Consider the following 25,724-nt stretch of genomic DNA (forward strand, 5'->3'; position numbering starts at 1 on the left):
CCCCCCATCCCTCAGACTCCCCCATCCCTCCAGACTCCCCCATCCCTCCAGACTCCTCCATCCCTCCAGACTCCCCCATCCCTCCAGACTCCCCCATCCCTCCAGACTCCTCCATCCCTCCAGACTCCCCCATCCCTCCAGACTCCTCCATCCCTCCAGACTCCCCCATCCCTCCAGACTCCCCCATCCCTCCAGACTCCCCATCCCTCCAGACTCCTCCATCCCTCCAGACTCCCCCATCCCTCCAGACTCCCTCCATCCCTCCAGACTCCCCCATCCCTCCAGACTCCTCCATCCCTCCAGACTCCCCATCCCTCCAGACTCCTCCATCCCTCCAGACTCCCCCATCCCTCCAGACTCCCCCATCCCTCCAGACTCCCCCATCCCTCCAGACTCCCCCATCCCTCCAGACTCCTCCATCCCTCCAGACTCCCCCATCCCTCCAGACTCCTCCATCCCTCCAGACTCCCCCATCCCTCCAGACTCCCCCACCCCTCCAGACTCCTCCATCCCTCCAGACTCCCCCATCCCTCCAGACTCCCCCCACCCCTCCAGACTCCTCCATCCCTCCAGACTCCCCCATCCCTCCAGACTCCTCCATCCCTCCAGACTCCTCCATCCCTCCAGCCTCCCCACCCCTCCAGACTCCTCCATCCCTCCAGACTCCCCCATCCCTCCAGACTCCTCCATCCCTCCAGACTCCTCCATCCCTCCAGACTCCTCCATCCCTCCAGACTCCCCCATCCCTCCAGACTCCCCCATCCCTCCAGACTCCTCCATCCCTCCAGACTCCTCCATCCCTCCAGACTCCTCCATCCCTCCAGACTCCTCCATCCCTCCAGACTCCTCCATCCCTCCAGACTCCCCCATCCCTCCAGACTCCCCCATCCCTCCAGACTCCTCCATCCCTCCAGACTCCCCCATCCCTCCAGACTCCTCCATCCCTCCAGACTCCCCCATCCCTCCAGACTCCCCCATCCCTCCAGACTCCCCCATCCCTCCAGACTCCCCCATCCCTCCAGACTCCTCCATCCCTCCAGACTCCCCACCCCTCCAGACTCCCTCCATCCCTCCAGACTCCTCCATCCCTCCAGACTCCCCCATCCCTCCAGACTCCTCCATCCCTCCAGACTCCTCCATCCCTCCAGACTCCCCCATCCCTCCAGACTCCCCCATCCCTCCAGACTCCTCCATCCCTCCAGACTCCCCCATCCCTCCAGACTCCTCCATCCCTCCAGACTCCCCCATCCCTCCAGACTCCTCCATCCCTCCAGACTCCCCCATCCCTCCAGACTCCTCCATCCCTCCAGACTCCTCCATCCCTCCAGACTCCCCCACCCCTCCAGACTCCTCCATCCCTCCAGACTCCCCCATCCCTCCAGACTCCTCCATCCCTCCAGACTCCTCCATCCCTCCAGACTCCCCCATCCCTCCAGACTCCTCCATCCCTCCAGACTCCCCCCATCCCTCCAGACTCCTCCATCCCTCCAGACTCCCCCATCCCTCCAGACTCCCCCACCCCTCCAAACTCCTCCATCCCTCCAGACTCCCCCATCCCTCCAGACTCCTCCATCCCTCCAGACTCCTCCATCCCTCCAGACTCCCCCATCCCTCCAGACTCCTCCATCCCTCCAGACTCCCCCACCCCTCCAGACTCCTCCATCCCTCCAGACTCCCCCACCCCTCCAGACTCCTCCATCCCCTCCAGACTCCCCCATCCCTCCAGACTCCCCCACCCCTCCAGACTCCCTCCATCCCTCCAGACTCCCCCATCCCTCCAGACTCCTCCATCCCTCCAGACTCCTCCATCCCTCCAGACTCCCCCACCCTCCAGACTCCTCCATCCCTCCAGACTCCCCCATCCCTCCAGACTCCTCCATCCCTCCAGACTCCTCCATCCCTCCAGACTCCTCCATCCCTCCAGACTCCCCCATCCCTCCAGACTCCCCCATCCCTCCAGACTCCTCCATCCCTCCAGACTCCTCCATCCCCTCCAGACTCCTCCATCCCTCCAGACTCCTCCATCCCTCCAGACTCCTCCATCCCTCCAGACTCCCCCATCCCTCCAGACTCCCCCATCCCTCCAGACTCCTCCATCCCTCCAGACTCCCCCATCCCTCCAGACTCCTCCATCCCTCCAGACTCCCCCATCCCTCAGACTCCCCCATCCCTCCAGACTCCCCCATCCCTCCAGACTCCCCCATCCCTCCAGACTCCTCCATCCCTCCAGACTCCCCCACCCCTCCAGACTCCTCCATCCCTCCAGACTCCTCCATCCCTCCAGACTCCCCCATCCCTCCAGACTCCTCCATCCCTCCAGACTCCTCCATCCCTCCAGACTCCCCCATCCCTCCAGACTCCCCCATCCCTCCAGACTCCTCCATCCCTCCAGACTCCCCCATCCCTCCAGACTCCTCCATCCCTCCAGACTCCCCCATCCCTCCAGACTCCTCCATCCCTCCAGACTCCCCCATCCCTCCAGACTCCTCCATCTCTCCAGACTCCTCCATCCCTCCAGACTCCCCCACCCCTCCAGACTCCTCCATCCCTCCAGACTCCCCCATCCCTCCAGACTCCTCCATCCCTCCAGACTCCTCCATCCCTCCAGACTCCCCCATCCCTCCAGACTCCTCCATCCCTCCAGACTCCTCCATCCTCCAGACTCCCCCACCCCTCCAGACTCCTCCATCCCTCCAGACTCCCCCATCCCTCCAGACTCCCCCACCCCTCCAGACTCCTCCATCCCTCCAGACTCCCCCACCCCTCCAGACTCCTCCATCCCTCCAGACTCCCCCATCCCTCCAGACTCCCCCATCCCTCCAGACTCCCCCATCCCTCCAGACTCCCCCATCCCTCCAGACTCCTCCATCCCTCCAGACTCCCCCATCCCTCCAGACTCCCCCATCCCTCCAGACTCCTCCATCCCTCCAGACTCCTCCATCCCTCCAGACTCCCCCATCCCTCCAGACTCCTCCATCCCTCCAGACTCCTCCATCCCTCCAGAACTCCCCCATCCCTCCAGACTCCTCCATCCCTCCAGACTCCTCCATCCCTCCAGACTCCCCCATCCCTCCAGACTCCCCATCCCTCCAGACTCCCCCATCCCTCCAGACTCCTCCATCCCTCCAGACTCCCCCATCCCTCCAGACTCCCCCATCCCTCCAGACTCCTCCATCCCTCCAGACTCCCCCATCCCTCCAGACTCCTCCATCCCTCCAGACTCCCCCATCCCTCCAGACTCCCCCATCCCTCCAGACTCCCCCATCCCTCCAGACTCCTCCATCCCTCCAGACTCCCCCATCCCTCCAGACTCCTCCATCCCTCCAGACTCCCCCATCCCTCCAGACTCCTCCATCCCTCCAGACTCCCCCATCCCTCCAGACTCCTCCATCCCTCCAGACTCCCCCATCCCTCCAGACTCCCCCATCCCTCCAGACTCCCCCATCCCTCCAGACTCCCCCATCCCTCCAGACTCCTCCATCCCTCCAGACTCCCCCATCCCTCCAGACTCCTCCATCCCTCCAGACTCCCCCATCCCTCCAGACTCCTCCATCCCTCCAGACTCCCCCATCCCTCCAGACTCCCCCATCCCTCCAGACTCCTCCATCCCTCCAGACTCCCCCATCCCTCCAGACTCCTCCATCCCTCCAGACTCCCCCATCCCTCCAGACTCCTCTATCCCTCCAGACTCCTCCATCCCTCCAGACTCCTCCATCCCTCCAGACTCCCCCATCCCTCCAGACTCCCCCATCCCTCCAGACTCCTCCATCCCTCCAGACTCCTCCATCCCTCCAGACTCCTCCATCCCTCCAGACTCCTCCATCCCTCCAGACTCCTCCATCCCTCCAGACTCCTCCATCCCTCCAGACTCCTCCATCCCTCCAGACTCCCCCATCCCTCCAGACTCCCCCATCCCTCTAGACTCCCCCATCCCTCCAGACTCCCCCATCCCTCCAGACTCCTCCATCCCTCCAGACTCCTCCATCCCTCCAGACTCCTCCATCCCTCCAGACTCCCCCATCCCTCCAGACTCCTCCATCCCTCTAGACTCCCCCATCCCTCCAGACTCCTCTATCCCTCCAGACTCCTCCATCCCTCCAGACTCCTCCATCCCTCCAGACTCCCCCATCCCTCCAGACTCCCCATCCCTCCAGACTCCTCCATCCCTCCAGACTCCTCCATCCCTCCAGACTCCTCCATCCCTCCAGACTCCTCCATCCCTCCAGACTCCTCCATCCCTCCAGACTCCTCCATCCCTCCAGACTCCTCCTTCCCTCCAGACTCCCCCATCCTCCAGACTCCCCCATCCCTCTAGACTCCCCCATCCCTCCAGACTCCCCCCATCCCTCCAGACTCCTCCATCCCTCCAGACTCCTCCATCCCTCCAGACTCCTCCATCCCTCCAGACTCCCCCATCCCTCCAGACTCCTCCATCCCTCCTAGACTCCCCCATCCCTCCAGACTCCTCTATCCCTCCAGACTCCCCCATCCCTCCAGACTCCTCTATCCCTCCAGACTCCTCCATCCCTCCAGACTCCTCCATCCCTCCAGACTCCTCCATCCCTCCAGACTCCCCCATCCCTCCAGACTCCTCCATCCCTCCAGACTCCTCCATCCCTCCAGACTCCTCCATCCCTCCAGACTCCCCCATCCCTCCAGACTCCTCCTATCCCTCCAGACTCCTCCATCCCTCCAGACTCCTCCATCCCTCCAGACTCCCCCATCCCTCCAGACTCCTCCATCCCTCCAGACTCCCCCATCCCTCCAGACTCCTCCATCCCTCCAGACTCCTCCATCCCTCCAGACTCCCTCCATCCCTCCAGACTCCCCCATCCCTCCAGACTCCCCCATCCCTCTAGACTCCCCCATCCCTCCAGACTCCCCCATCCCTCCAGACTCCTCCATCCCTCCAGACTCCTCCATCCCTCCAGACTCCTCCATCCCTCCAGACTCCCCCATCCCTCCAGACTCCTCCATCCCTCTAGACTCCCCCATCCCTCCAGACTCCTCTATCCCTCCAGACTCCCCCATCCCTCCAGACTCCTCTATCCCTCCAGACTCCTCCATCCCTCCAGACTCCTCCATCCCTCCAGACTCCTCCATCCCTCCAGACTCCCCCATCCCTCCAGACTCCTCCATCCCTCCAGACTCCTCCATCCCTCCAGACTCCTCCATCCCTCCAGACTCCCCCATCCCTCCAGACTCCTCTATCCCTCCAGACTCCTCCATCCCTCCAGACTCCTCCATCCCTCCAGACTCCTCCATCCCTCCAGACTCCTCCATCCCTCCAGACTCCCCCATCCCTCCAGACTCCTCCATCCCTCCGACTCCTCCATCCCTCTAGACTCCCCCATCCCTCCAGACTCCCCCATCCCTCCAGACTCCCCCATCCCTCCAGACTCCTCCATCCCTCCAGACTCCTCCATCCCTCCAGACTCCTCTATCCCTCCAGACTCCCCCATCCCTCCAGACTCCTCCATCCCTCTAGACTCCCCCATCCCTCCAGACTCCCCCATCCCTCCAGACTCCTCTATCCCTCCAGACTCCTCTATCCCTCCAGACTCCCCCATCCCTCCAGACTCCTCCATCCCTCTAGACTCCCCCATCCCTCCAGACTCCTCCATCCCTCCAGACTCCTCCATCCCTCCAGACTCCTCCATCCCTCCAGACTCCTCCATCCCTCCAGACTCCCCCCATCCCTCCAGACTCCTCTATCCCTCCAGACTCCTCCATCCCTCCAGACTCCTCCATCCCTCCAGACTCCCCATCCCTCCAGACTCCTCCATCCCTCCAGACTCCTCCATCCCTCTAGACTCCCCCATCCCTCCAGACTCCCCCATCCCTCCAGACTCCCCCATCCCTCCAGACTCTCCATCCCTCCAGACTCCTCCATCCCTCCAGACTCGTCTATCCCTCCAGACTCCCCCATCCCTCCAGACTCCTCCATCCCTCTAGACTCCCCCATCCCTCCAGACTCCCCCATCCCTCCAGACTCCTCTATCCCTCCAGACTCCTCTATCCCTCCAGACTCCCCATCCCTCCAGACTCCTCCATCCCTCTAGACTCCCCCATCCCTCCAGACTCCTCCATCCCTCCAGACTCCCCCATCCCTCCAGACTCCCCCATCCCTCCAGACTCCTCCATCCCTCCAGACTCCCCCATCCCTCCAGACTCCTCTATCCCTCCAGACTCCCCCATCCTCCAGACTCCTCCATCCCTCTAGACTCCCCCATCCCTCCAGACTCCTCCATCCCTCCAGACTCCCCCATCCCTCCAGACTCCCCCATCCCTCCAGACTCCTCTATCCCTCCAGACTCCCCCATCCCTCCAGACTCCTCCATCCCTCCAGACTCCCCCATCCCTCCAGACTCCTCTATCCCTCCAGACTCCCCCATCCCTCCAGACTCCTCCATCCCTCCAGACTCCCCCATCCCTCCAGACTCCTCCATCCCTCCTAGACTCCCCATCCCTCCAGACTCCCCCATCCCTCCAGACTCCTCCATCCCTCTAGACTCCCCATCCCTCCAGACTCCTCCATCTCTCCAGACTCCTCCATCCCTCCAGACTCCCCCACCCCTCCAGACTCCCCCATCCCTCCAGACTCCCCCATCCCTCCAGACTCCTCCATCCCTCCAGACTCCCCCATCCCTCCAGACTCCCCCATCCCTCCAGACTCCTCCATCCCTCCAGACTCCCCCATCCCTCCAGACTCCCCCATCCCTCCAGACTCCTCCATCCCTCCAGACTCCTCCATCCCTCCAGACTCCCCCATCCCTCCAGACTCCTCCATCCCTCCAGACTCCTCCATCCCTCCAGACTCCCCATCCCTCCAGACTCCTCCATCCCTCCAGACTCCTCCATCCCTCCAGACTCCCCCATCCCTCCAGACTCCCCCATCCCTCCAGACTCCCCCATCCCTCCAGACTCCTCCATCCCTCCAGACTCCCCCATCCCTCCAGACTCCCCCATCCCTCCAGACTCCTCCATCCCTCCAGACTCCCCCATCCCTCCAGACTCCTCCATCCCTCCAGACTCCCCCATCCCTCCAGACTCCCCCATCCCTCCAGACTCCCCCATCCCTCCAGACTCCTCCATCCCTCCAGACTCCCCCATCCCTCCAGACTCCTCCATCCCTCCAGACTCCCCCATCCCTCCAGACTCCTCCATCCCTCCAGACTCCCCCATCCCTCCAGACTCCTCCATCCCTCCAGACTCCCCCATCCCTCCAGACTCCCCCATCCCTCCAGACTCCCCCATCCCTCCAGACTCCCCCATCCCTCCAGACTCCTCCATCCCTCCAGACTCCCCCATCCCTCCAGACTCCTCCATCCCTCCAGACTCCCCATCCCTCCAGACTCCTCCATCCCTCCAGACTCCCCATCCCTCCAGACTCCCCCATCCCTCCAGACTCCTCCATCCCTCCAGACTCCCCCATCCCTCCAGACTCCTCCATCCCTCCAGACTCCCCCATCCCTCCAGACTCCTCTATCCCTCCAGACTCCTCCATCCCTCCAGACTCCTCCATCCCTCCAGACTCCCCCATCCCTCCAGACTCCCCCATCCCTCCAGACTCCTCCATCCCTCCAGACTCCTCCATCCCTCCAGACTCCTCCATCCCTCCAGACTCCTCCATCCCTCCAGACTCCTCCATCCCTCCAGACTCCTCCATCCCTCCAGACTCCTCCATCCCTCCAGACTCCCCCATCCCTCCAGACTCCCCCATCCCTCTAGACTCCCCCATCCCTCCAGACTCCCCCATCCCTCCAGACTCCTCCATCCCTCCAGACTCCTCCATCCCTCCAGACTCCTCCATCCCTCCAGACTCCCCATCCCTCCAGACTCCTCCATCCCTCTAGACTCCCCCATCCCTCCAGACTCCTCTATCCCTCCAGACTCCTCCATCCCTCCAGACTCCTCCATCCCTCCAGACTCCCCCATCCCTCCAGACTCCCCCATCCCTCCAGACTCCTCCATCCCTCCAGACTCCTCCATCCCTCCAGACTCCTCCATCCCTCCAGACTCCTCCATCCCTCCAGACTCCTCCATCCCTCCAGACTCCTCCATCCCTCCAGACTCCTCCATCCCTCCAGACTCCCCCATCCCTCCAGACTCCCCCATCCCTCTAGACTCCCCCATCCCTCCAGACTCCCCATCCCTCCAGACTCCTCCATCCCTCCAGACTCCTCCATCCCTCCAGACTCCTCCATCCTCCAGACTCCCCCATCCCTCCAGACTCCTCCATCCCTCTAGACTCCCCCATCCCTCCAGACTCCTCTATCCCTCCAGACTCCCCCATCCCTCCAGACTCCTCTATCCCTCCAGACTCCTCCATCCCTCCAGACTCCTCCATCCCTCCAGACTCCTCCATCCCTCCAGACTCCCCCATCCCTCCAGACTCCTCCATCCCTCCAGACTCCTCCATCCCTCCAGACTCCTCCATCCCTCCAGACTCCCCCATCCCTCCAGACTCCTCTATCCCTCCAGACTCCTCCATCCCTCCAGACTCCTCCATCCCTCCAGACTCCCCCATCCCTCCAGACTCCTCCATCCCTCCAGACTCCCCCATCCCTCCAGACTCCTCCATCCCTCCAGACTCCTCCATCCCTCCAGACTCCTCCATCCCTCCAGACTCCCCCATCCCTCCAGACTCCCCCATCCCTCTAGACTCCCCCATCCCTCCAGACTCCCCCATCCCTCCAGACTCCTCCATCCCTCCAGACTCCTCCATCCCTCCAGACTCCTCCATCCCTCCAGACTCCCCCATCCCTCCAGACTCCTCCATCCCTCTAGACTCCCCCATCCCTCCAGACTCCTCTATCCCTCCAGACTCCCCCATCCCTCCAGACTCCTCTATCCCTCCAGACTCCTCCATCCCTCCAGACTCCTCCATCCCTCCAGACTCCTCCCATCCCTCCAGACTCCCCATCCCTCCAGACTCCTCCATCCCTCCAGACTCCTCCATCCCTCCAGACTCCTCCATCCCTCCAGACTCCCCATCCCTCCAGACTCCTCTATCCCTCCAGACTCCTCCATCCCCTCCAGACTCCTCCATCCCTCCAGACTCCTCCATCCCTCCAGACTCCTCCATCCCTCCAGACTCCCCCATCCCTCCAGACTCCTCCATCCCTCCAGACTCCTCCATCCCTCTAGACTCCCCATCCCTCCAGACTCCCCCATCCCTCCAGACTCCCCCATCCCTCCAGACTCCTCCATCCCTCCAGACTCCTCCATCCCTCCAGACTCCTCTATCCCTCCAGACTCCCCCATCCCTCCAGACTCCTCCATCCCTCTAGACTCCCCCATCCCTCCAGACTCCCCCATCCCTTCAGACTCCTCTATCCCTCCAGACTCCTCTATCCCTCCAGACTCCCCCATCCCTCCAGACTCCTCCATCCCTCTAGACTCCCCCATCCCTCCAGACTCCTCCATCCCTCCAGACTCCTCCATCCCTCCAGACTCCTCCATCCCTCCAGACTCCTCCATCCCTCCAGACTCCCCCATCCCTCCAGACTCCTCTATCCCTCCAGACTCCTCCATCCCTCCAGACTCCTCCATCCCTCCAGACTCCCCCATCCCTCCAGACTCCTCCATCCCTCCAGACTCCTCCATCCCTCTAGACTCCCCCATCCCTCCAGACTCCCCCATCCCTCCAGACTCCCCCATCCCTCCAGACTCCTCCATCCCTCCAGACTCCTCCATCCCTCCAGACTCGTCTATCCCTCCAGACTCCCCCATCCTCCAGACTCCTCCATCCCTCTAGACTCCCCCATCCCTCCAGACTCCCCCATCCCTCCAGACTCCTCTATCCCTCCAGACTCCTCTATCCCTCCAGACTCCCCCATCCCTCCAGACTCCTCCATCCCTCTAGGACTCCCCCATCCCTCCAGACTCCTCCATCCCTCCAGACTCCCCCATCCCTCCAGACTCCCCCATCCCTCCAGACTCCTCCATCCCTCCAGACTCCCCCATCCCTCCAGACTCCTCTATCCCTCCAGACTCCCCCATCCCTCCAGACTCCTCCATCCCTCTAGACTCCCCCATCCCTCCAGACTCCTCCATCCCTCCAGACTCCCCCATCCCTCCAGACTCCCCCATCCCTCCAGACTCCTCTATCCCTCCAGACTCCCCCATCCCTCCAGACTCCTCCATCCCTCCAGACTCCCCCATCCCTCCAGACTCCTCTATCCCTCCAGACTCCCCCATCCCTCCAGACTCCTCCATCCCTCCAGACTCCCCCATCCTCCAGACTCCTCCATCCCTCTAGACTCCCCCATCCCTCCAGACTCCCCCATCCCTCCAGACTCCTCCATCCCTCTAGACTCCCCCATCCCTCCAGACTCCCCCATCCCTCCAGACTCCTCCATCCCTCCAGACTCTCCCATCCCTCCAGACTCCTCTATCCCTCCAGACTCCTCCATCCCTCTAGACTCCCCCATCCCTCCAGACTCCTCCATCCCTCCAGACTCCTCCATCCCTCCAGACTCCCCCATCCCTCCAGACTCCTCCATCCCTCCAGACTCCCCCATCCCTCCAGACTCCCCCATCCCTCTAGACTCCTCCATCCCTCCAGACTCCTCCATCGCTCCAGACTCCTCCATCCCTCCAGACTCCCCCATCCCTCCAGACTCCTCCATCCCTCCAGACTCCTACATCCCTCCAGACTCCCCCATCCCTCTAGACTCCCCCATCCCTCCAGACTCCTCCATCCCTCCAGACTCCCCCATCCCTCCAGACTCCTCCATCCCTCCAGACTCCCCCATCCCTCCAGACTCCCCCATCCCTCCAGACTCCTCCATCCCTCCAGACTCCCCCATCCCTCCAGACTCCTCCATCCCTCTAGACTCCCCCATCCCTCCAGACTCCCCCATCCCTCCAGACTCCTCCATCCCTCTAGACTCCCCCATCCCTCCAGACTCCCCCATCCCTCCAGACTCCTCCATCCCTCCAGACTCTCCCATCTCTCCAGACTCCTCTATCCCTCCAGACTCCTCCATCCCTCCAGACTCCTCCATCCCTCTAGACTCCCCCATCCCTCCAGACTCCTCCATCCCTCCAGACTCCTCCATCCCTCCAGACTCCCCCATCCCTCCAGACTCCTCCATCCCTCCAGACTCCCCCATCCCTCCAGACTCCCCCATCCCTCCAGACTCCTCCATCCCTCTAGACTCCTCCATCCCTCCAGACTCCTCCATCGCTCCAGACTCCTCCATCCCTCCAGACTCCCCCATCCCTCCAGACTCCTCCATCCCTCCCAGACTCCCCCATCCCTCCAGACTCCTCCATCCCTCCAGACTCCTACATCCCTCCAGACTCCCCCATCCCTCCAGACTCCTCCATCCCTCCAGACTCCTCCATCCCTCCAGACTCCCCCATCCCTCCAGACTCTCCCATCCCTCCAGACTCCTCCATCCCTCCAGACTCCCCCATCCCTCCAAACTCCTCCATCCCTCCAGACTCCTACATCCCTCCAGACTCCCCCATCCCTCCAGACTCCTCCATCCCTCCAGACTCCTCCATCCCTCCAGACTCCCCCATCCCTCCAGACTCCTCCATCCCTCCAGACTCCCCATCCCTCCAGACTCCTCCATCCCTCCAGACTCCTACATCCCTCCAGACTCCCCCATCCCTCCAGACTCCTCCATCCCTCCAGACTCCTCCATCCCTCCAGACTCCTCCATCCCTCCAGACTCCCCCATCCCTCCAGACTCCTCCATCCCTCCAGACTCCTACATCCCTCCAGACTCCCCCATCCCTCCAGACTCCTCCATCCCTCCAGACTCCTCCATCCCTCCAGACTCCCCCCATCCCTCCAGACTCCTCCATCCCTCCAGACTCCTACATCCCTCCAGACTCCCCCATCCCTCCAGACTCCTCCATCCCTCCAGACTCCTCCATCCCTCCAGACTCCCCCATCCCTCCAGACTCCTCCATCCCTCCAGACTCCCCCATCCCTCCAGACTCCTCCATCCCTCCAGACTCCTCCATCCCTCCAGACTCCCCCATCCCTCCAGACTCCTCCATCCCTCCAGACTCCTCCATCCCTCCAGACTCCTCCATCCCTCCAGACTCCCCCATCCCTCCAGACTCCTCCATCCCTCCAGACTCCTACATCCCCTCCAGACTCCCCCATCCCTCCAGACTCCTCCATCCCTCCAGACTCCTCCATCCCTCCAGACTCCCCCATCCCTCCAGACTCCTCCATCCCTCCAGACTCCTACATCCCTCCAGACTCCCCCATCCCTCCAGACTCCTCCATCCCTCCAGACTCCTCCATCCTCCAGACTCCCCCATCCCTCCAGACTCCTCCATCCCTCTAGACTCCCCCATCCCTCCAGACTCCTCCATCCCTCCAGACTCCTCCATCCCTCCATACCCAATCTTCCCCGAACGCTCTCTTCTCACCCCACCTCCCACCCCACCTCTCACCCACCTCTCACCCCACCTCTCACCCCACCTCTCACCCACCTCTCACCCACCTCTCACCCCACCTCTCACCCACCTCTCACCCCACCTCTCACCCCACCTCTCACCCACCTCTCACCCCACCCCTCACCCACCTCTCACCCCACCCCTCACCCACCTCTCACCCACCCACCCCACCTCTCACCCCACCTCTCACTCACCCCACCTCTCACCCCACCTCTCACCCCACCTCTCACCCCACCTCTCACCCCACCTCTCACCCCACCTCTCACCCACCCACCCCACCTCTCACACCACCTCTCACCCCACCTCTCACCCCACCTCTCACCCACCCACCCCACCTCCCACCCCACCTCTCACCCCACCCCACCCACCTCACCTGATGCCCGCGTCGCTCAGCTCGCGGCACACGGCCGCGTCCCCGATCACGTAGACGCGGCCGTGCGGCGGCGCCTCGAGGCGCAGGAACTGCGCGGCGAGGAACGCGGAGCCGTAGACGTCGCGCCGGGCGGCGCGGAACCCGAGGCGCCGCAGCTTCTCGCGGTGCATGGCGCGCGTCCTGCGGCTGTTGTTGGTGACGAAGAAGACGCGCTTGCCCAGGCGCTTCAGGGCGTTCACCGCGGCCGGGGCGCCGTCCAGGGCTCGGTTGCCTCGCCACAGGACGCCGTCGCAGTCGAAGAGGAAGTTGTCCGTGGAGGATAAGACCTCGTCGAGCGCCGCGCCTCGCAGGGGCTGGCATCGCTCGTCGGCGGTCAGGGACATCTTTTGTGGGCTCTGTGTGGGGAGGGCGTGGGGAGAGGAGGAGGAGGGGAGGGTGGGTGGGTGATGAGAGAGGGTGGTGGTGGAGCGGGGGGGAGGATTTGTGGTTTTGTATCAATGTGACTTTGCCCAATAGCGGGAGGGGGGATGCGGGTGGATGGCGTGGAGGACGATTGGATGGATGTGGATGGGGCTGGATTGCACACGCGGGATATGTGGGATTGGGAAGGGTGGGGTAGATGTGGGCCGTGCAACGAATGGGGTTGTGCAACGAATGGGGTGGATGGTGAGGGTGACGTGTGGGTGGTGAGGGTGGTGAGGGTGGTGTGAGGGTGGTGAGGGTGGTGTGTGGGTGGTGAGGGTGGTGAGGGTGGTGTGTGGGTGGTGAGGGTGGTGAGGGTGGTGTGAGGGTGGTGAGTGGGTGGTGAGGGTGGTGAGGGTGGTGTGTGGGTGGTGAGGGTGGTGAGGGTGGTGTGAGGGTGGTGAGTGGGTGGTGAGGGTGGTGTGTGGGTGGTGAGGGTGGTGTGTGGGTGGTGTGTGGGTGGTGAGGGTGATGAGGGTGATGAGGGTGGTGTGAGGGTGGTGTGTGGGTGGTGAGGGTGGTGTGTGGGTGGTGAGGGTGGTGTGTGGGTGGTGAGGGTGGTGTGTGGGTGGTGTGAGGGTGGTGAGGGTGATGAGGGTGGTGACGGTGGTGTGAGTGTGGTGAGGGTGGTGTGTGGGTGGTGAGGGTGGTGAGTGGGTGGTGTGTGGGTGGTGGGTGGTTGGTGAGGGTGGTGAGGGTGGTGAGGGTGGTGTGAGGGTGGTGAGGGTGGTGTGAGGGTGGTGTGTGGGTGGTGAGGGTGGTGTGGGTGGTGAGGGTGGTGTGTGGTGGTGAGAGTGGTGAGGGTGGTGAGTGGGTGGTGAGGGTGGTGTGTGGGTGGTGAGGGTGGTGTGAGGGTGGTCAGGGTGGTGTGAGGGTGGTGAAGGTGGTGAGGGTGGGTGAGGGTGGTGTGTGGGTAGTGAGGGTGGTGAGGGTGGTGTGTGGGTGGTGAGAGTGGTGAGGGTGGTGTGAGGGTGGTGAGGGAGGGTGTGTGTGGTGGAGGTGGTGAGGGTGGTGAGGGTGGTGTGGGGTGGTGTGTGGGTGTGTGAGGGTGGTGAGTGGTGGTGTGGAGGGTGGTGTGTGGGTGGGTGAGGGTGGTGTGGGTGGTGAGGTGGTGGGTGGGTGAGGGTGGTGTGTGGGTGGTGGGAGGGTGGTGTGTGGGTGGTGAGGGTGGTGAGGGTGGTGTGTGGGTGGTGGTGGGTGGTGAGGGTGGTGTGTGGGTGGTGAAGGTGGGTGAGGGTGGGTGAGGGTGGTGTGAGGGTGGTGAGGGTGGTGTGAGGGTGGTGAGGGTGGTGTGTGGGTGGTGAGGGTGGTGAAGGTCGGGTGAGGGTGGTGAGGGTGGGGTGAGGGTGGTGAGGGTGGTGTGAGGGTGGTGAGGTGGTGAGGGTGGTATGAGGGTGGTGAGGGTGGTGTGAGGGTGGTGAGGGTGGTGAGGGTGGTGTGGGTGGTGAGGGTGGTGAGGGGTGGTGTGTGGGTGGTGAGGGTGGTGTGTGGGTGGTGTGGGTGGTGAGGGTGGTGAGGGTGGTGTGTGGGTGGTGTGAGGGTGGTGTGAGGGTGTGGTGTGTGGGTGGTGAGGGTGGTGAGGGTGGTGTGGGGTGGTGAGGGTGGTGAAGGTGGGTGAGGGTGGTGAGAGTGGGGTGAGTGGTGGAGGGTGGTGAGGGTGGTGTGTGGGTGGTGTGGGTGGTGAGGGTGGTGTGGGTGGTGAGGGTGGTGTGTGGGGTGGTGTGTGAGTGGTGAGGGTGGTGTGTGGGTGGTGTGGGTGGGCGAGGGTGGTGAGAGTGGTGTGAGTGGTGAGGGTGGTGTGTGGGTGGTGAGGGTGGTGTGTGGGTGGTGTGGGTGGTGAGGGTTGTGTGGGTGGTGAGGGTGGGGTGGGTGGTGTGTGGGTGGTGAGGGTGGTGTGTGTGTGGTGTGGGTGGTGAGGGTGGTGTGGGTGGTGTGTGGGTGGTGAGGGTGGTGTGTGCGTGGTGAGGGTGGTGTGGGTGGGTGTGGGTGGTGAGGGTGGTGTGTGGGTGGTGAGGGTGGTGTGTGGGTGGTGAGGGTGGTGTGTGGGTGGTGTGGGTGGGGAGAGGGGTGTGGGTGGTGAGGGTGGTGAGGGTGGTGTGAGGGGTGGTGGGTGGTGGTGGGTGGTGGGGTGGGTGTGTGAAGTGGTGTGAGTGTGGTGTGGGTGGTGAGGGTGGTGTGTGGGTGGTGAGGGTGGTGTGTGGGTGGTGAGGGTGGTGTGGGGTAGTGAGGGTGGTGTGTGGGTGGTGAGGGTGGTGAGGGTGGTGTGTGGGTGGTGAGGGTGGTGTGTGGGTGGTGTGGGTGGTGAGGGTGGTGTGTGGGTGGTGAGGGTGGTGTGTGAGTGGTGAGGGTGGTGAGGGTGGTGTGTGGGTGGTGTGGGTGGGGAGGGTGGTGTGTGGGTGGTGAGGGTGGTGAGGGTAGTGTGTGGTGAGGGTGGTGAGGGTGGTGAGGGTTGGTGTGTGGGTGGTGTGGGTGGTGAGGGTGGTGTGTGGGTGGTGAGGGTGGTGTGTGGGTGGTGAGCGTGGTGAAGGTGGTGAGGGTGGTGAGGTGGGTGAGTGGTGAGGGTGGTGAGGGTGGTGTGTGGGTGGTGTGGGTGGTGAGGGTGGTGTGGGTGGGGTGGGTGGTGTGTGGGTGGTGAGGGTGGTGTGTGCGTGGTGAGGGTGGTGTGTGCGTGGTGAGGGTGGTTGGGTGGCGTGTGGGTGGTGAGGGTGGCGTGTGGGTGGTGAGGGTGGTGTGTGGGTGGTGAGGGTGGTGTGTGGGTGGTGAGGGTGGGGTGAGGGTGGTGAGGGTGGTGAGGGTGGTGAGGGTGGTGTGTGGGTGGTGAGGGTTGTGTGTGGGTGGTGAGGGTGGTGTGTGGGTGGTGAGGGTGGTGTGTGGGTGATGAGGGTGGTGTGTGGGTAGTGAGGGTGGTGTGTGGGTGGTGAGGGTGGTGAGGGTGGTGTGTGGGTGGTGAGGGTGGTGTGTGGGTGGTGTGGGTGGTGAGGGTGGTGTGTGGGTGGTGAGGGTGGTGTGTGAGTGGTGAGGGTGGTGAGGGTGGTGTGGGTGGGGAGGGTGGTGTGTGGGTGGTGAGGGTGGTGAGGGTAGTGTGTGGTGAGGGTGGTGAGGGTGGTGAGGGTGGTGTGTGGGTGGTGTGGGTGGTGAGGGTGGTGTGTGGGTGGTGAGGGTGGGGTGTGGGTGGTGAGCGTGGTGAGGGTGGTGTGTGGGTGGTGTGGGTGGTGAGGGTGGTGTGTGGGTGGTGAGGGTGGTGTGTGGGTGGTGAGGGTGGTGTGAGGGTGGTGAGGGTGGTGTGTGGGTGGTGAGGGTGGTGTGTGGGTGGTGAGGGTGGTGTGTGGGTGGTGAGGGTGGTGAGGGTGGTGTGAGGGTGGTGAGGGTGGTGTGGGTGGTGTGTGCGTGGTGAGGGTGGTGTGTGGGTGGTGTGTGGGTGGTGAGGGTGGTGTGTGGGTGGTGAGGGTGGTGAGGGTGGTGTGTGGGTGGTGAGGGTGGTGTGTGGGTGGTGTGGGTGGTGTGAGGGTGGTGAGGGTGGTGAGGGTGGTGTGTGGGTGGTGAGGGTGGTGTGGGTGGTGTGAGGGTGGTGGGGGTGGTGAGGGTTGTGTGTGGGTGGGAGGGTGGTGTGTGGGTGGTGAGGGTGGTGTGAGGGTGGTGTGGGTGGTGTGAGGGTGGTGTGGGTGGTGTGTGGGTGGTGAGGGTGGTGTGAGGGTGGTGAGGGTGGTGAGAGTGGTGTGTGGGTGGTGAGGGTGGTGTGTGGGTGGTGAGGGTGGTGAGAGTGGTGAGGGTGGTGAGGGTGGTGAGGGTGGTGTATGGGTGGTGAGGGTGGTGAGGGTGGTGTGTGGGTGGTGGGGGTGGTGTGTGGGTGGTGGGGGTGGTGAGGGTGGTGAGGGTGGTGTGTGGGTGGTGAGGGTGGTGAAGGTGGTGTGGGTGGTGAGGGTGGGTGAGGGTGGTGAGTGTGGTGTGAGGGTGGTGAGGGTGGTGTGTGGGTGGTGGGGGTGGTGAGGGTGGTGAGGGTGGTGTGTGGGTGGTGAGGGTGGTGAAGGTGGTGTGGGTGGTGAGGGTGGTGTGAGGGTGGTGAGGGTGGTGTGAGGGTGGTGTGAGGGTGGTGAGGGTGGTGTGTGGGTGGTGAGGGTGGTGTGAGGGTGGTGAGGGTGGTGTGTGGGTGGTGAGGGTGGTGAGGGTGGGGTCTGGGTGGTGAGGGTGGTGTGGGTGGTGTGTGGGTGGTGAAGGTGGTGAGCGTGGTGAGGGTGGTGTGTGGGTGGTGAGGGTGGCGTGTGGGTGGTGAGGGTGGTGTGTGGGTGGTTAGGGTGGTGTGTGGGTGGTGTGGGTGGTGTGTGGGTGGTGGTGGGTGGTGAGGGTGGTGAGGGTGGTGAGGGTGGTGTGTGGGTGGTGAGGGTGGTGAGGGTGGTGAGGGTGTGTGGGTGGTGTGGGTGGTGTGTGGGTGGTGAGGGTGGTGTGTGGGTGGTGAGGGTGGTGAGGGTGGTGTGTGGGTGGTGAGGGTGGTGAGGGTGGTGTGTGGGTGGTGAGGGTGGTGAGGGTGGTGAGGGTGGTGTGTGGGTGGTGTGGGTGGTGTGTGGGTGGTGAGGGTGGTGTGTGGGTGGTGTGGGTGGTGAGGGTGGTGTGTGGGTGGTGAGGGTGGTGAGGGTGGTGTGTGGGTGGTGAGGGTGGTGAGGGTGGTGTGTGGGTGGTGAGGGTGGTGAGGGTGGTGTGGGTGGTGTGTGAGTGGTGAGGGTGGTGTGTTGGTGGTGTGGGTGGTGAGGGTGGTGTGTGGGTGGTGAGGGTGGTGAGGGTGGTGTGTGGGTGGTGAGGGTGGTGTGTGGGTGGTGAGGGTGGTGAGGGTGGTGTGTGGGTGGTGAGGGTGGTGAGGGTGGTGTGTGGGGTGGTGAGGGTGGTGAGGGTGGTGTGTGGGTGGTGAGGGTGGTGAGGGTGGTGTGTGGGTGGTGAGGGTGGTGAGGGTGGTGTGTGGTTGTATTACAAAAGCCGAGAGGGTCGCGATGCGGGGAGCGAGTGGACGGAGCTGATGGCACTGATAAGCGCCGCAGCCGCTGATGACGTTGGTGGCGATGGTACTGCTGATGATGATGACGTTGGAGCTGCCGCTGCTGATGATGATGATTATGACGTTGCTGCTGCTGATGATGATGACAGTGCTGCTGCTGATGATGATGACGTTGGTGCTGCTGCTGCTGATGATGATGACGTTGGTGCTACCGATGCTGCTACTGCTGATGATCGTGCGAACGATGCGAAGGCTCGTGATAGATGTCGACGCTGCTTCTTAGGGTGGTGACGATGGTCATGATGATGATGATGGTGGTGGTGATGGCCGCTGTAAATCCGAGAGACAAACAACAACACGCGCGCACCGCCCGCGCCGAGAGCGATCGGCGCTGCGCACGCGTGGAGGGGGCGGGGAGACGGAACGGACACGCCCCCAGAGCCCCCAGAGCCCCCACTCTCCCTCCCCCACTCCCCCTCCCCCACTCTCCCTCCCCCACTCCCCCTCCCCCACTCCCCCTCCCCCACTCTCCCTCCCCCACTCTCCCTCCCCCACTCTCCCTCCCCCACTCTCCCTCCCCCACTCTCCCTCCCCCACTCTCCCTCCTCTCCCCCCACTCTCCCTCCCCCTCCCCCTCCCCCACTCTCCCTCCCCCACTCCCCCTCCCCCACTCTCCCTCCCCCACTCCCCCTCCCCCACTCTCCCTCCCCCACTCCCCCTCCCCCACTCTCCCTCCCCCACTCTCCCTCCCCCACTCTCCCTCCCCCTCCCCCACTCTCCCTCCCCCTCCCCCACTCTCCCTCCCCCTCCCCCACTCTCCCTCCCCCACTCCCCCTCCCCCACTCTCCCTCCCCCACTCTCCCTCCCCCACTCTCCCTCCCCCACTCTCCCTCCTCCTCCCCCACTCTCCCTCCCCCTCCCCCACTCTCCCTCCCCCTCCCCCACTCTCCCTCCCCCACTCTCCCTCCCCCACTCTCCCTCCCCCACTCTCCCTCCCCCACTCTCCCTCCCCCTCCCCCACTCTCCCTCCCCCTCCCCCACTCTCCCTCCCCCAATCTCCCTCCTCCTCCCCCACTCTCCCTCCCCCTCCCCCACTCTCCCTCCCCCTTCCCCACTCTCCCTCCCCCTCCCCCACTCTCCCTCCCCCTCCCCCACTCTTCCTCCTCCTCCCCCCCCCCCTTTATTCCTCTGATCCCACCTCACCCCCGAACCTCCTGATCCCACCCTCCTAATTATATGCTCCCGTGACCCCCCCCCTACTCATAACCCCCTCCCCCTCATCCTCAAAACTCTACCTAGCTCCTCCTGACCCCCCCCACACACACCCCTGATCCCTCTACCTCCCTCTGATCCTCATCACTACCCCCCCCCCCCCCCCGATCTCCCCTGATCACCCAACTCTAGCTCACCTTACCTATGTGTGCTATGGTTTGCTTGACTGAGATGACCGGCAGATGCACCACCACCTGCGCTTTGCCAAATCACTGCGTTTTATCCGCCCGGAGCTCCGCTCGCTGTTGTGAGGCGTCGCTCCTCTGCCCTTCCGCTGTTGCTGGAGGGCGACTGCCTCCTACCGCTCAGTAGCAGCAGCGTCCTCCTCCTCCACAGAGCCCGATCTTGACACCGCTGGTACCGGTCATCGGCAAGTCCACTCAACTCCACGTCCACCTGTATACCGCATCGGCTCCATCTGTTCTCCAGCCCGTGCTGCGCGCCCGTTTAGCCCCCTCTCTGTCCGGCCGAACAAAAGCTGCCTCGGCATGGCGTTAGCTGGGCACGGGGGCTTCGTGACCCAGCCAATGCAGCCTCGCCTGCCAAACTGAGCTCACCGATGCGACTTAGTCCAGACCATTCAAAGATCGTCGCAGAAAGGCCAGCCTGAATGTTCCAAACCTGCAAAGTGGCCACGGTTTTCGCACGCGCAGAGATCTTTGTATTGAGCGATAGGCCACAGCGTTACGCGCGCAGCCAATGAGATGCTGATGCCGCTGCGCTGATTCGGAGTGAGTCCTCCCGCTGCCAATGCGGTGGTGGTCCCTAAGCACACTGCCCAGGTAGGGAAACTCCTCCACTCTGTCCACAACTTTTCACATTGCTCGTATCGAGCTGAGGGGTTGGAGTGTCTGATGAAATGAAATGCCCAGGTGGGTGAATTGTTTTCGTCTGACTGAGTCTCTCAAACTTCGTCTCAGAGTGAGCAGCAATCACCACATTCATGAGCGTACATCACATGGTTGATCAGTTGTGAGCCATCCCTTGGCGACACCGGGGGCATCGATCAGCCTTCCCATTGCATCTGTACCAGATGGATAATAATCTCTTGGTCCGATCATGGGAAAACTTCGCCTACTGCGTGATAAAAAAGACGTGAAAGAATGTAGCAGGCAGAGGATATATCTCCGTCGCACCCAGAAGGTGAACAGGGAGTGGCTCCGACTCCTCGCCACGGCAACTTTTACCCGGCACTCGTCCGCCAAGCGTAGAGATCCCAAGCGCGTTCACGGCTCCGTGTGATGTTTGCGGGTGTTTTTTTTTTAAATTCCACCACGCGCTAAACTCTGCGGGGGAATTTCCACGAGTTGAGTCGAAGATCCCCACCCTCCACACCCCCTCCCCCCACCCCCTCGTGACAGCCGCTGCCAAATGCAGCACGGCCGTCTTTGTATCTCCCCCCCCCCCCCGGCGCTGATGTTTACACGGAGCAGCCGGGCAGTGCCGGATGAAGCTAGTGCGGGGCCTGTAACGTATTTGACGTTTAAAAGGGGCCCTAAATTCATGGCGTGGAAACTACCTTCCGGCCTAACCCAAAAAAAAAACACGGATCAAGTGAATCACGATTCAGCTGCCTTAACACTTCACGTAAATATTCCAAAAAAAACCACACAAATGTTTAACTTGCATAGTAAAATAATTGATTTTTTTTCATTTGATACACAGCCAGATAATACGACAAATCGCTAACCTTAAACACCCAGTCTTTCGTAAAAGTTGAAGGCGGTATAGTACTATAGTAATAGAGCAAGTGCATAATCACTGAACCGGAATTGATAGCTTGAAATCATTTAGCGCGCGACCCTTGAAAGTGCGGGGTCCGTAGCTACTACATATGTAGCTACTACACATGTAGCTACTACACATGTAGCTACTACAATATGTAGCTACTACAATATGTAGCTACTACAATATGTAGCTACTACAATATGTAGCTACTACAATATGTAGCTACTACATATGTAGCGACTTGTGCTTCTAAGGCTGAGTCGACCTAGGGGTGTCCCCATTTCCAGTGGTGATGATCGTCACTGGTGTTCGTGGCACGTGAGCGGGAATCGAACTCGGCTCGCCTGGTTCGTTGCGCAGCGGAGCGCTCACCGCTGCAACGTCACTCACCCACCCACCGCTCACCCCCCTCGTCACACGGCGTCACAAAAAGTCAGACCCCCCTTCGAATATGACGTCACAAAGCTCTGCCCCCCCCCCAAAATAAAACATGCTTTCAATCGCTTTACACTATTGTCATTTACATTATGAGACCTCCTTTGCCAGTAGCAAGATATAGTAATAGGTTTTTACCCTTTTATCTGGCACCAAAACTGACACCTTGATACAAGGGATCATGTTTGCAATAACCACAACAAAATGCAAACAAAAAGAGACAACTCTGATAATGATATTGGCACTGTCCTTGAAGTTGATTGGTCCACACCCGAGACGGCTTTTCTTAGAGCCTAGTCTCCACTGGTGTTGGGCCAGATGACGCCAAAAGGCGTTGTTGTGGTTATTGCAAACATGATCCCTTGTATAAAGGTGTCAGTTTTGGTGCCAGATAAAAGGGTAAAAACCTATTACTATTGTCATTGTAGTGCGTATTTAATGTGGCGCTGCACTTTGATGTTGTAGGAGAAAACATTTATTGATAAGTCAAATTAAGTAGAACGTGTTGTCTATATTTATTTAAGGTAGCGACATTTTGATGTGACGTCATATTTCTCAAACCCCTCCACCCTCGTCACACATCGTCACAAATGTCCGACCCCCCCCCCCCACCCCCAGGTGTGTGACGTCATTTATGGACGGCCCCATAGCCGTGAACAGACTGCTGGGGTAAGTGCTGTTAGCGAGCACCTACGAAGGCCGGAACGGCACACGAGGGGGTGGGTGGCCAGCACCACGCCCGACCGCCTTTGTCTCCCCAGTGGCGATGTTTACACACCGCACCAGGTACTCATTCGAGTCGCCCGAGGTGAGGCCCAGGACCGTGGCCACACTGCCCGCGTGCTGCAGGGGGCGACACAGACCGCGTATTGGGTCTCTGAGCCCTGGGCGGGACATTTGATCATCGGTACCCCGAAAGGTGAAAAATGCTACCAATTTTTTTCATGAATACCGTTACGCAAGGATCGCACAAATGCATGATAGCAAGAATTGCATGGTAGTTTTATGTAGAAACATCTCATTCATGGCGCCACGGCGCCGAGATGTTAACTACTTCGCCAGGTATACAGGAAGTCGTGGGTTCGATCCCGACCCTGACGCCTGCTGCATATTTAGAGTTTGCGCGTCTCTCCGTGATGGACACTACCCAAGGTGGACACTTCTTATAGTGGACACTGCTCATAGTAGACACTGCTCATGGTGGACACTGATAGTGGTGGACACTTCTTATAGTGGACACTGCTCATGGTGGACACTGATAGTGGTGGACACTGCAGTGGTGGACACTGCCCGTGGTGGACACTTCTTATAGTGGACACTGCTCATGGTGGACACTGATAGTGGTGGACACTTCTTATAGTGGACACTGCTCATGGTGGACACTGCTCATGGTGGACACTGCCCGTGGTGGACACTGCTCATAGTAGACACTGCCCGTGGTGGACACTGATAGTGGTGGACACTTCTTATAGTGGACACTGCTCATGGTGGACACTGATAGTGGTGGACACTTCTTATAGTGGACACTGCTCATGGTGGACACTGCTCATGGTGGACACTGCCCGTGGTGGACACTGCTCATAGTAGACACTGCCCGTGGTGGACACTGATAGTGGTGGACACTTCTTATAGTGGACACTGCTCATGGTGGACACTGCCCGTGGTGGACACTGCTCATAGTAGACACTGCTAGTGGTGGACACTGCCAGTGGTGGACACTGACCATAGTAGACACTGCCCGTGGTGGGCACTGCTCATGGTGGACACTGATAGTGGTGACACTGCTCATAGTAGACACTGCCCGTGGTGGACACTGCCCGTGGTGGACACTGCTCATGGTGGACACTGATAGTGGTGGACACTGGTAGCAAATTCCACCCCAAGTGGAACCGGCCGACTCACGAAGCGCTAAGATTCACCTGCTAATATCGACTTATCACGCGCGTCAATTATCAATCGTTTCCAATTCGCTGTCTCCACGATACGGGCATGCCACGATATACATCGTACGATATATATGTCGTGGTTCACGATATACATATCGTATTTCCTAACAAAGCGTCAAATCGCAAAAGAACAATAATGAAAGTTTCAATTAATTAGCAAATACTTATTTAGATTATAATAGCTTCGTGAAAAAATATTTTTAAAAAATTAAGTAGTTGACGTCACGGGAGTCGTATGACGTAATGATTATGTTGGTCAACAAAAAGCCGCACTCGTCAATAACAACACCGCGCGCGTGTGGCTTTAAAAAAAAATGTAGACGACGTTTCGGCCCATGGCCCTTCTTCACATTATATAGATGGACAGGCCAGTCGAGAGGCTGTAGTAGTTTACACCCTGGCCACGTGGGCCCGATAAGAATTACAATTAAAAACAATTTATTATTGCGATGACCAGTTTGTTAAAGTGGCAGGTGAATGCGTTATAGCAACCATTCAGTAAATCAGACAAACGGCCTTCAATAATCACGCATGCAATCTTACTAGCTACATAAACTTAGTGAAAGTCGTATTAGAGCATGTTTTGCTATTTTGCGACGTCGATCGTGTGAATTGTTCTGCAGTCCTCGATATATGAAGATATTCTCAGCCAATTAGTCGTGAGTATTTATTATTTTTAAAATATATATATGTTTGCCCGTCCTAGGACGGAAGCTGTAATATTTACGAAAAAAAATTGCAGTTATAATTGTATCTTGTGTTAATTTAATGGCAGTGAATCTTGCACTAAAAAAATGTCATCAAACACTTCACTGCAGTTCACTGTAGCACTGCATATCACTGACCTTCAATTTGTTCAATTTCACTGCATGCGAGGGGGAAACACTCTATCCCACACAGCAGGGACAGACGATAGCATTTGCTTAATTAAATAGACTTTTTAATAAATGTTTTCTCCCACAATATCAGAGTGCAGCGCCACATTGAACACGCACTACAATGACAATAGTTTAAAGCGATTTGAAGCATGTTTTATTTTCAAAATGGAAATATGGTTTTGTGGGGGGGGGGAGGGGGGGCAGAGCTTTGTGACGTCATATTTGAGGGGGGGGTCATGACTTTTTGTGACGCCGTTTGACGAGAGGGGGGGGGGTCAAAAATCGCGTGACGTCATTTATGGACGGCACCCAACGTGAAGAGGCCTCACGCGGGCCAAAGAGGCAGCTGTGACTGGCTACTCTCAACCACGCACCGCTCTCCGCCTCGCCCCGAACCGAGCAGGTGGGGACCGTGCGGTCAAGAGACTGTTGACTTTCTAAACAACTTTTATTGCCGCCAGCAGCAACGGCACTTGGAGGCGTTTCCAATATGAAATACACAAAGTCACCAGCAACACAAACACACAAAGTCACCAGCAACACAAACACACAAAGTCACCAGCAACACAAATACACAAAGTCACCAGCAACACAAATAAACGCTATAAATCCACGCGCTGTGGCGCAAAATGCAGCGCGCACAACACGAAAGAAAAGTCACGTGGTGGTGCTGGTGGTCATCGCGCACGCCACGTGACGAGCGAGCGCTTCAGAAGGTGAACACGTGGGGTGGTGCCGTCCACGCTGGTACAGAGAGGGGCTTGTCCGGCTCTCCAGCGTTCGAAGAAGACGCGCTGCACATCACTGACACGTGCGTGTGGTACGTGGCGTGCTCCAGCCGGAGCCGCGCCTTGAGCAGGCCCCTGAACACTGCAAGCAGCACAGAGCAGCCGTCAGTGTCACCTTGCAGCGTCTTTTACCTCGTTCTGTACACCACCATCTTCGGTCAGAGAGGGATATTGTGTCGGAGCCGATGACTGGAGATCGGTCCTCTGTGGCGGAGCAGGAGGAGGCGGTGGTGGCTCTTGAAGGACGCTCCGGGGAAAGTTGTTGGGAGGCAGTCGCCCTACGGCAAACAACAGAGGGCGGAGGAGCGACGCTCAACAACAAGAAATAGAGTTCGACATTTTGGCGGCCGAGACATCTGCGCCATCCTCTGCCCCCCGCCCCGACCCGCACCCTTCACCCCGATAAAGCAAAGACAAAGATCCCCCGTA

The 25,724-nt window shown here is 60.7% G+C and overlaps 1 protein-coding gene and 1 long non-coding RNA gene across 3 annotated transcripts in view; both read right to left on the reverse strand.

Annotated features, from left to right (window-relative positions):
- The window catches only part of LOC116951518 (glycerol-3-phosphate phosphatase-like), a 39,042-nt gene extending 20,348 nt beyond the window's left edge, over positions 1 to 18,694 (reverse strand). The window contains exons 1-2 of one of the 2 annotated variants that reach the window (XM_032970204.2): positions 18,616 to 18,694; positions 12,803 to 13,197 (exon numbers count right to left, since the gene is read on the reverse strand). In XM_032970204.2, the coding sequence (XP_032826095.1) occupies positions 12,803 to 13,185 (383 nt within the window). In that variant the 5' untranslated portion in view covers positions 13,186 to 13,197; positions 18,616 to 18,694. Of the gene's footprint in view, positions 1 to 12,802; positions 13,198 to 18,224 lie in introns of both variants that reach the window. The other variant, XM_032970203.2, reaches the window with a different exon arrangement.
- Positions 1 to 25,724, reverse strand: part of LOC142930786 (uncharacterized) — a 58,834-nt gene that overhangs the window by 20,348 nt on the left and 12,762 nt on the right. The gene's annotated exons all lie outside the window — the stretch shown is intronic.

This window comes from Petromyzon marinus, chromosome 43 (assembly GCF_048934315.1).
Source record: "Petromyzon marinus isolate PM22_M1 ecotype Great Lakes invasive population chromosome 43, UKy_Petmar_22M1.pri1.0, whole genome shotgun sequence".
Classification (NCBI taxonomy): domain Eukaryota; kingdom Metazoa; phylum Chordata; class Hyperoartia; order Petromyzontiformes; family Petromyzontidae; genus Petromyzon; species Petromyzon marinus.